General features: G+C 42.1%; 1 protein-coding gene across 4 annotated transcripts; it reads left to right on the top strand.

The window, feature by feature from the left end:
- Positions 1 to 843: 843 nt before the first annotated feature.
- Pdp1 (pyruvate dehyrogenase phosphatase catalytic subunit 1) lies at positions 844 to 9,866 on the top strand. Of its 4 annotated transcripts, XM_027403527.2 has the most exons (3): positions 857 to 997; positions 1,654 to 1,688; positions 4,988 to 9,866. In XM_027403527.2, the coding sequence occupies exons 2-3, from the start codon at positions 1,658 to 1,660 to the stop codon at positions 6,646 to 6,648; spliced, it is 1,692 nt and encodes a 563-aa protein (XP_027259328.1). In that variant the 5' UTR covers positions 857 to 997; positions 1,654 to 1,657; the 3' UTR covers positions 6,649 to 9,866. The 4 variants fall into 4 exon arrangements, with proteins under 4 accessions (XP_027259329.1, XP_027259328.1, XP_027259330.1 ...); XM_027403528.2 differs by lacking the exon at positions 1,654 to 1,688 and having other exon boundaries at positions 844 to 997; XM_027403529.2 differs by lacking the exons at positions 857 to 997; positions 1,654 to 1,688 and adding an exon at positions 1,329 to 1,419.
- Positions 9,867 to 11,231: the final 1,365 nt, after the last annotated feature.

Here is an 11,231-nt window from a genome sequence, read left to right as displayed (position 1 = left end):
TCTCATGAAGGGGAGATGGGTTTTATCACTGGGGATGACTTGAACGGTTCTTCTGACTCCAACTCCAGTGTTCTTCCCACTTTCACTGGCTGCATTTGTTTATTCACAACCCTGGAACGAGTCAGGGCCAAGGAAGGAAGGAACGCTGACTTCAAAGTCCTTCAGAGAACATGAGCACACACCTCCTCTACCAAGGTAAGAATTCTTTCATCAAACTTCCTTTTGGCCTAAGCCCTGGGACTTCAAGCGCATCGAGTAAAATAATGGAAAACACCATCAGCCTTAATACCCCTAATGAATGAAGCAATACACGTCTGAGATTCTCCACCACGCCTCACCAGCAGGCGGGGAGCCGAGTTTCCCATTGGGGTGGGTCGCTCCGGCGGTCTAGCCCGAGCAGTCGGGTGCAGCAGAGGCCTGGCACTCAGGCCAGTCTAGCGCACCACGAGGGCCCCGCAGAGGCGCCAGGCATTCGCGGAAGCCCGCCCGCGGGCGAGCAACCTGCTCCCGAGGCGACGCGTGCGGAGATGCTGGAGCCCGCCCAGGTTAAACCCCAAGCCAACCCAACCAAAGCTATCCATCTCGAGGCGGTTTGCACAGGCAGGCCCACCTTCGCCAGCAATGGGGCGTGGCCACGTGGGCGCGCGCACGCGTGGAACCAATGGGCAGGCCATGCCAAATGAAAGGGCTGGTCTGACCCCCGTGACGTCACACAACTGTCCGGGAGCGCGCCCTCTTCCGCCCCCGCCCCTCCCTCCGGGATTTAGCTCGCCGGGTCCCGCCCAATCGCCATCGCGCGGCCAATCGGAAGGCGGAAAGCGCAGGAGCGGACGCGGGGGCGGGGCCGGGTGGCGACCGGGCGAGGCAGAGGCGCGGAGTGGGCCGGCCTGGGCCGAGCTGAGGCGCCCGGGAGCTGCGCGGTGCTGAGGGAAGGAAGCGCTCGGAGGGGTGCGGTCGCCACCTGAGGCAGACAGCAGCGGGTGCTCTTCTGTACCCGGTTCGTATCCTCGTCCACCGCTGCCGAGTCGGGAGGGGAAGTCAGGGCGGTGAAGCGGCGGGCGCGCGTGGGCAGCGACCGCGGGTGGAGGGCCGACCGGGTGCGCGCGGGGCCTCGGACGGTACGAGCTGCCGCGGGCCCCGGGCGGTACCCGGCTGTCAGCGCGTGGGACGTCCGCTGTGGCCGGGGCGTGTCTGCCTCGGGTGGCCGCTGACACGCTCGGCCCCGCGTGGTCACGCCCGCTGCCCGCGGCGGGCTGTGCCTCGAGGTCTGCGGAAGCGGGCGGCGCGTGGGGCCGGGCGGGCCTGAAGATGCTGCGCGCCCTTGGGCTCAGCGCGCCGGCTTCATGGAGCGGCCGTGCCGCGCCTGTCCGGGCTCCTGCAGTCCCCCGCCTGGGGCTGTGATGCCGCCTGGTCGGCAGGGTGGGTTTGTTTGGTTTCTTCTTCTCCCCTCCCCTTTCTCCCCCCTCCATTCTCTCCTCCCTCCCAGCCCATTCACTGGGCTGCTGCGAGACATCGCCCCTCCTCCGCTCCCGCCTCCCCGCCAACGCCTCCTCTAATGAGCATCTCTGCCTTGCTTTCAATGGGCCGCTGCTGCTGTCGCTGCTGCTGTCCGCGCGGTTTGTGGATGTTGTCGGCTCCGTGTTGTGATGACAGGAGAATGTGTGTGTGTCCCGGGCCCAGACGAATTGGTAGGTATTCACGTAACTACCTGTGTTGGGTACCCAGGAAGGATGGTGACTGATTTTGTGTATGAATGAATGGCTCCAGGGGTTCTCATGGAATTAAGGGGTGCCATAGGAAAGGGTGACAAAGGCACTCTGGACCACAAGAATTTCTTTGATATCTTAGTAAGTGCGATTTTCGGGGTAGGGACAAACGAAACTGATCAAACAAGTGCTGGTTTGGTGCCTGTGCCTTAAAGGATAGGGGTTTCTTCATTATTGTAGATACTGAGATGTGAAATGGCTAGGAATTTCCAGAAAATGCTGAAAAATCACAAGTCGTTATGCAGGAGGGTGTTTAATGCAATTAGATTACATAAACGGAGGTTCTGATACATGTAATGACCAGTGTAGTATTTATTTTCATGTGCATCAGGAGCTTTGAAAGGCCGAGAAGCTCCGGAGTTCCAGAGTAGGTGCATCAATAGCAATTTTTAATTGATTTGGCCAGTGGGTTTGTTGATGAAGTGAAATAATTTCTTGGCACAGGCTTTGCCGAGCACATCAGAAAGAATGGACGGGGGAGCTCTTTCTGTTTCTGGTTACAGCGCATCTTTTTATTAGTCATTGCCAGTATCAGCCAAATCAGCCTAGGACTGAGATGCTGCATACAGTGTTGCCAAGTCTGGGCCATGATGGTGTATGAACTTAAAAAGAAAAGCAAGAATGTGAGATTATTCTAGTTTACCAACAACTATACCTTGATTTTTTATTGGCTGATGAGGAAGCTTCTGTTTTGCTAATTTAGCAAGTTTATCAGGATTCTACAGAGATTTTCTGTTGAATCGCAGGCAGCTTAGAAGGATATTAAGACTTTTTCATCACACCGATGGTTTTTCAAAGCATTTAATAGGGTATTGACTTGTACCGATTCTGGTTTGATGAAAATACTATGTAATTAGTACTGACCTGATAGAATACTTATAAATTACAGGGCAGATTTTCATGAATTCAACTTCCCTAAGAATTTGCCTTTTGAAAGCATGTTAGGAGCTGAAGAATTGGACTGCAGTCCGTGTGCTAAGCAGTGAATAACTGAAAAGATACAGTTGAAAATAAATCACATACTCTCTGCTACTTTGACTTTTAATGTCAAACACTTCTGTGAAAAAATGTAAAGTGCTTGAATTTAAATATTCAGAGCACCTGCTGCATGAATATTTGCCACCAGAGTCCATCCATTTCTGATTGACTTTAAAAGCAGAAAAACTATCAAAACACAGGAACCTAAGGAAAGGAAAGGGTTCCTAGACACATTACATCTCTAGCAGATGTTTCCTAAACTGTTATGCCTTTGCCTCCCCCTTAAGTTTTAAAGTAGTACAATCCAACAGATTCCAAAAAAAATTTACTTTCATTAAAATTGAACCTTATTTTCATTTTTAATGGTAGTAGTTGCAGCATAAAATAGCTTTTTGCATACATGCATGAATAAGAGGTATGGTTTATATCTACAAGCCACTGTGGTGTGGCCACACTGCACACATCCTGGCTCAGTCCTGTACCCTTAACCTTTGGATGACTTTCAGGTGTTCATTTTGAACAGTTGTTATTTAGGTGGTTAGTCCTGGTAAATTCTTGTTGTTAGTGATTTCTTTTCCTCATTTCAGAAGGCTGACTTAATGGAATCTAACTCCAGAAATTCTAGTCCTCTCTATTGTGTACTTTTTCCTTTTTTAGAAACAAGTCTCTACTTGGTAGTCAATACTTCACTACTTACTGGAGGGTTGTTCTATCAGCTGGTGTGTTTGGTGCTCTCTACAAAAGCGTCTAGACACAAGTCTGAATTTTCAATGTTTTGTTTTCTCTCTTCCCTCATTTTCACTTTTTACTTCCTTAGTACCCACCAAAAGGTACATGAAAATTACTTAACACTGTGATCCTTAAAATTTTTTCTTAGTAGATTCAGTTTTGGGAAAAAACAGTTGATAATAAGATTTGCTTTATTTTTAATTTTTATTTATTTAAAGCAGTTCTAAAGTCTGTTTCTTGTAATTTAAGTGAATACTTGAGACAGTATCTTAGGAATTCAGAGAAAATATGTTATTGGAGATTTTTTCTATACATTATTTGAAATAGTGATATATGTTCACCTAAGTTTTCCAGATAAATGCCTATTATAAAATAATGTCTTCAGGATACTCATAAAGCTATACTGTTATAATCCAAACCTTGGGCTTAATTTATGGTTCTTTGTTGCTTTCCTGTGACAAGTAGATACCTGTTTTTAACTGAAAAGAGAAAACATTCTCTAAGGAGTAAATAGGGATCTCTAGTAGATAAAATAATATTTATATAGCTTACTTTTATGACCACTAAACAAGGAACAGTGCTAGTGAACTAATTAAATCCTGAAATTTGATCACTTTATGTTACCAAAACCATATTTATAGCTAAGAATACTTGAAATTTTTAAATCTCAAATAACATAGCAAAATTTGGCAATGAATCATTAAAGCCTGCATTTGGTTTCAAAGCCTCAATACATTAAACATAAAAGCATGAATCCTAAAGAGACTTTAGATTACCTGCTTCCTTGTATTCACTTAAAATGTAGTGGGGAGAGTCTCAGAGAGGTGAACTGCCTTTTCCAGGATCAGTTGGTGAAGAGCAGACCTCTTTAGCTCTATCGGCTGGTACGATGGCATACATAAGGAAGCTTGACAAGACCAGCCACTGAATTTCCGTTTTAATTTTATTATGTCAAATGTTTTATATATGTTAAAATGAACATTATATTAATATAGAGGTATATGTATATTATTTACCAATAATGTATAAATATTCATTTGTTAAGGATATGTTAACACTTTTAGTAATAGCCATGTGTAGTCAAATGCCAACAAATTGACCACAGGTCAAGGAACAGATCTTCATAAATGGTAGAAGTAACTGCAAATGAGAGATCTAAGGCCCCTTTTAAAAAAGCATAGGGAGAGAAGGGTGATTGGGCAGGTAGACTGCTGCAGCACAATGTTACATAACTTCCTTCTCAGCTTTCTCCAGCCAGATATATGTGTATGCAGAGCAGTTTATACTGCACACAGACAAAGGAAAGAGAAAAGAGAAATTCAAGTATAGTTCAGTCCTGGCTTCATGAATGGTTGAGAATTGCAATTACCATAAAACACCCTGTAGAAATTAACCTGGCATACCAATATACCTAGCATATGTAAATTCCGTGAGTATTTTCTATAGAGCAAAGCTTGTCAGATCATCCAGATTGTAACTTTTATGTGTGTGTATCTGTCTTAATTGCTCTCTAGGAATCCCAGTCAGAACATCCAGCCTACCACTGTTCTCTGATGCCATGCCAGCACCAACTCAACTGTTTTTCCCTCTCATCCGTAACTGTGAACTGAGCAGAATCTATGGCACTGCATGTTACTGCCATCACAAGCATCTCTGCTGTTCACCAACATACATTCCTCAGAATCGCCTGAGATACACACCCCATCCAGCATATGCTACCTTTTGTAGGCCAAGGGAGAACTGGTGGCAGTATACTCAAGGAAGGAGATATGCCTCTACACCTCAGAAATTTTACCTCACACCTCCACAAGTCAACAGCATCCTTAAAGCTAATGAATACAGTTTCAAAGTACCAGAATTTGATGGCAAAAATGTCAGTTCCATTCTTGGATTTGACAGCAATCAGCTGCCTGCAAATGCACCCATTGAGGACCGAAGAAGTGCAGCAACCTGCTTGCAAACCAGAGGGATGCTCTTGGGGGTTTTTGATGGTCATGCAGGCTGTGCTTGTTCCCAGGCAGTCAGTGAAAGACTCTTCTATTACATCGCTGTTTCCTTGTTGCCCCATGAGACTTTGCTAGAGATTGAAAATGCAGTAGAAAGTGGTCGGGCCCTGCTACCTATCCTTCAGTGGCATAAGCACCCCAATGATTACTTCAGTAAGGAGGCATCTAAATTATATTTCAACAGCTTGAGGACTTACTGGCAAGAGCTTATAGACCTCAATACTGGAGAATCAGCTGATATTGATGTTAAGGAGGCTCTAATTAATGCTTTCAAGAGACTTGATAATGACATTTCATTGGAGGCTCAAGTTGGTGATCCTAATTCTTTTCTCAATTACCTGGTGCTTCGGGTGGCATTTTCTGGGGCTACTGCCTGTGTGGCCCATGTAGATGGTGTTGACCTCCACGTGGCTAACACTGGTGATAGTAGAGCCATGCTTGGTGTGCAAGAAGAAGATGGGTCTTGGTCAGCAGTTACGCTTTCTAATGACCACAATGCTCAGAATGAAAGAGAACTAGAACGTCTGAAACTGGAACACCCAAAGAATGAGGCCAAGAGTGTGGTGAAGCAGGATCGGCTGCTTGGCTTGCTGATGCCTTTTAGGGCTTTTGGAGATGTAAAGTTCAAATGGAGCATTGACCTTCAAAAGAGAGTGATAGAGTCTGGCCCAGACCAATTGAATGACAATGAATATACCAAGTTTATCCCTCCCAACTATCATACACCTCCTTATCTCACTGCTGAGCCAGAGGTAACTTATCACCGATTAAGGCCACAGGATAAATTCTTAGTGTTGGCAACCGATGGATTGTGGGAGACCATGCATAGACAGGATGTGGTTAGGATTGTGGGTGAGTACTTAACTGGTATGCATCAACAGCAGCCAATAGCTGTTGGTGGATACAAGGTGACTCTGGGACAGATGCATGGCCTTTTAACGGAAAGAAGAGCGAAGATGTCATCAGTCTTTGAGGATCAGAATGCAGCAACCCATCTCATTCGCCATGCTGTAGGCAACAATGAGTTTGGAGCTGTTGATCATGAGCGTCTCTCTAAAATGCTTAGTCTTCCCGAAGAACTTGCTCGCATGTATAGAGATGACATTACAATCATTGTAGTTCAGTTCAATTCTCATGTTGTAGGAGCATATCAAAACCAGGAACAGTAAGTGATGTTATCCTGGCAGTTATCCAATTCGAAGGGCAGATTGACTTTTGAAAGAAACTAATCCAGTAAATATTCCAGTGGGTCATCCTAAACACTTCGTATCTGATGCTCTAGCTACTTGAGTATTCCAGATCAACTGCAACAGATAGTATCATTTGTGTCTGTTCTGTCCTGTTGGTCCTCATGGTACCTGCACTTGAGGCAGATTGATTCCTTATTGCAGGTGTCTTGTGACAGTGACATACCTACGAATGTGAAGACTGGCAGATAAGATGTTGAATAGGTCAAAAGCAAGGGTCTTTCTGGGAGTATTAGTAAAGGCAAAAAAAATAATAATCCCATCTGCATACACCTTTCACCATAAGGATTCTACCATACATGAGAATATTTACTACATTATTTAAAAAACATAGTCCATATATTATTCACAAACATTTATTTTAGCCTGAAGTTTTTTCAGGTCCAGTACTTTAAGCCATAAATGACCATGAACCAAGATACCTGGTTTTAAGTTTTTGTGATTGTATCATAAAATATTCTTCCCAGATAGGATTCTACACTGCCCTTCCTTCCTCACCCATGATTTCCTCAGTGTAACTGAGAAGTTTTGTTTTGCTACACTTAAAAAACAATAAAGGTTCTTAGTTTTATTTATCCTTCTAGTGAATGTTAAGTAAAGGGAAAATGTGTTTTTTCAGTTTGTATTCATGAAAAGATTTATTTAGTTTGAAATAAAGATACCCAGAATGAAAAGAGACTGCTTTGTTTAATTCTTGTCAACTATAGCTACCAGCATGTCACTGTTCTGTAGTCCCCAAAGTCTTGACAAGCTGTGTGTATGGTGGATAAACAAACCACTGCTGAGAAGTCATACATCTTTATTTGTGATAGGAGTTTTCATGAATTTTGGAATTTTAAGAATAATGTGGTAAGTTTAAATATCAACTCAAGTAATAAGATTTTAATATTATGACAGTCTGAGGAAATTTTTTGTTTGTCCCCACTTAGGTCAATTAAAATAATTTGGATTAAAATTATTAAATGCTTTAAATACACTGTAGCTTGTAATGTATGTGTTAAGATATATATATATATATATATATGAGAAACTTTTAAATAGTAATCTCTGCATGCCTGATACAGAACACTTAGCATCAAATATTTGCAGCAGTCTCCATAATTATATGCCATCCTTCCTAATACTGTATCAAAGTAAATGAAAATAAATATATTCAAGTAGGCTTTTTAGGAATTTATTTGATATGCATCAAATGAAACTTTTGTTCTTGCATTTAATATGGTGATCTATGTACAGCTGTGCATATATTTTCATCACTTACTATTAAAAATAGCTATAACTTTGTTTAAAATTCATGTAGATTTTTTTATACAAAACATGATTAGTTTCTGTTGTGTAATTAGTTTGGAATGTAGGAGTCCTTTGAGAATGCTGTAGGATCTGAAGTACATGGTCAAGGACTCAGGATTGCAATTCTCAAATCAATATATAGCAGTACTGGCTGCAAAATTAGGTCCAAATGAAAGTAAGAAGATTACAGCTTAGAACATCTTAGGATTTGTTTTCTGAAGTACTGTTTGGTTTTGTTTTTTAAAATCAATTTCTTTAAATACCACTTTTTATTTTGGAGGGGGAAACACCATTACATACTCTAAATGTTTTTAGAGACATGATAGGATGAAAAATGTACACTACAGTATGAAACCCTATTTTTTATTTTATATATATATTTTTATTTTACATACTAATCCCAGTTTCCCCTGCCTCCCTCTCTCCCCACCCCCATTTAGTCCTCATAGGGGATAGGGCCTTCCTTGGGAAGTCAACAAAGTCTGGCATACCAAGTTGAGGCAGGACCAAACCCCTCCCCCCTGTAACAAGGATAAGCAAGGTATCCCACCATAGGGAATGAGCTCCCAAAAGCCTGTTCATACCCCTGGTATGCCCCTGGGCTAAGTCCTGGTGCCACTGCCTGGGACCTCCCCAACAGAACAAGTCACATAACTCATATTCAAAGGATCTAGTTCTGCCCCATGTCGGTTCCCCAGCTGTCAGTCCATAGTCCATGACCTCCACTATCTTGGGTTAGCTGACTCTGGTTTTCCCTATCATGCTCTTGATTCCAGTGTTAATAGGATCAGTCCTCCCTCTCTCCAAGTGAACTCCAGGAGCTCAGCCCAGTACTTGGCTGTGGGTTACTGCATCTGCTTCCATCAGTTAGTGTATGTTCTATGATGACAAGGTAGTTAATAATCCAATTAAAGGAGAAGGCCCATTCAGACATCCTCTTCATTATTGCTAGGAGCCTTAGCTGGAGTCATCCTTGTAGATTCCTGAGGATTTCTCTAGCATTAGGTTTCTCCCTGACCCCATAATGGCTTCCTCTATCAAGATACTGCTTTAATTGCTCTCCCACTCTGTAGTTCCCCCAACTTGATCCTGATCGCTCATGTTCCCATTCCCTCCCTTCTACCCTACTCCCAGTTTAACCAGGAGATCATAACTATTTTCCTTTCCTGGGTCCCTCCATGTATGTCCCTCTTAGGGTCCCTTTTTTTAACGTAGCTTCTCTGGGGTTGTGGATTGTAGCCTGGTTATTCTTTGCTTTACATTTGATATCCACTTATGAGTGAATGCATACCATGTTTGTCTTCCTGGGTCTGTGAAACCCCATTTTTAGTACTGTTTGGAATTGCTTTTTAATACCACCACTTGTGAGGTCTATGTTACATGCTGACAAATGTCTCATATAATACAGTGAATATAAATACTGTTTTCTGTGCTTATGAAAAGACATCAGGCCTTATTACCCAAGAAGTTTTGCCTACAATCTGGAAGCCAACCTACTTGTATAGAAATAAAAATGCAATGTGTAAATGAAAATAACTGGGTATTCAAAAATCTTCAGATGCTGTTATTTAAAAACAGTTGTGATTCTCTTGTTATTTGTCATTGTGACATGGTACCTAGAAGTAAAGTCAGTTTGTGTAAATTTTCATGGATTTTAGTCTTTCAATTTTGTTTTATTTAAATTTGCTTACCTGTATTTAATTTCTGTATTTATTTTTAGTAAATGCTTCATGTTCCATGGACTATGCCCTGAACTATTTAAAAGGAATGGTGGTATGACACTTGGTTTGAATGCTGTCTATGGTTAGAGAATGCCCACAGTGAATTAAAGCTTTACGTCTGCTTCCTGAGAGGACTGTGTGGGTTTTTAATAACCGTAGCATTCACTGTATGCCTTCTATGGGTAGTAGGTTTTGCATTCAACTTAAGGGCCAATAAGTAGCATTTTAATTATTTAAGTCCAGTTTTGCATGTATTGCGGTACTGGGTATTAAACCTAGGCCCTTGAGTATGCTAGGCAGGTGCTCTGTCCCTGAGCCGCACCTCTAGCCCTCCTTTTGCTTTTTTGGTTAGTACTACACTATTTCATATACACATGCATACTACACTTTGATTTTGACACAGTGTCTTCCTAAGTGGCCCAAGCAGGCTTTGAACTTTAAAATCTGTTCTAGCCTTCCAAGTAGCTAGAGTAACAGGCCTGCACTTTTAGTAAAAAAGGTTAGCACTGTTTGGATGGAGATTCCCTTTTTACTAGGCAACCACATTTCTGAATTTGGTTTATTGTTGATTTTGTCCTTGAGTATGGAAAGAAGTTCTCAAAGGTGTATTTTTAAACTGAATACTTAAGACTTTTTCATAAATGACATTTGATATCCTGGAATTCTCCAGATTTGCAAGTTGAATCTTGTTGAATTGGTGTGGTGCCATAACCACTTCCAAGAAGAGCTAAATGACTGAAGATGTTGGGAATTGACGTTGTAATACGAAGGTCGTTTCTTTTGTGTACAGAATTATTTTACTTTGAGAGCCAAACTTAATCCCAGTAAACCCTACCTGTCCAGTTCTTAATACAATTTACTTTGGGTGAAATTCCAACAATACACAGCATTGTTACCTAGAGAAGACTCATATTACATATCATCACAGTAAATATATCAAGAATGATGTTCATGTAATTAAAGTCTATGTACTAGCTACCAATGATTATACACTGCACACATTTTAATAACCACGCACTTGAGGTGGAATTATTTAGCCAGTACATAGGTGCATAACTTCTTTACCTAATTATTACAGTACTTTTTGAACTTTGTCCATAGAGAATTTCAGTTTTTCCAGGGCAGCATCCATGGGTTTTGTTTTTTCTCTGAGTCAGCACAATGTTGAATAAAATTTGTTAATTTTATTTTACATTAGAAACTGTACAGCCAAGAAGCCTATGTGAACTTCAAGCATATATCTGGCTTTCCTCCATTAGAAGACACTGCCTCAGATGCAGGAGAATTAGTTTGTTCTTGTAACAGTCATTTCATTTTGCAGCTAACAGCCAAGATTGTGAAAATGTGAACTAGAAGACTGGCTGTAAAGAACTACTGTTAGAAAAGAACTTGAAGTGCTAGTATACCAATTAACCCTTCGTAGCCCCCACCCCTCCTCCCATTTCTAGGGAGATGGCTTCCTAAACTGGGGAGAGACCCAAAGGATTCAGTTAT

Source organism: Cricetulus griseus, chromosome 2 (genome assembly GCF_003668045.3).
Source record: "Cricetulus griseus strain 17A/GY chromosome 2, alternate assembly CriGri-PICRH-1.0, whole genome shotgun sequence".
Lineage (NCBI taxonomy): Eukaryota > Metazoa > Chordata > Mammalia > Rodentia > Cricetidae > Cricetulus > Cricetulus griseus.
This window is presented reverse-complemented; position numbering and strand designations above follow the sequence as displayed.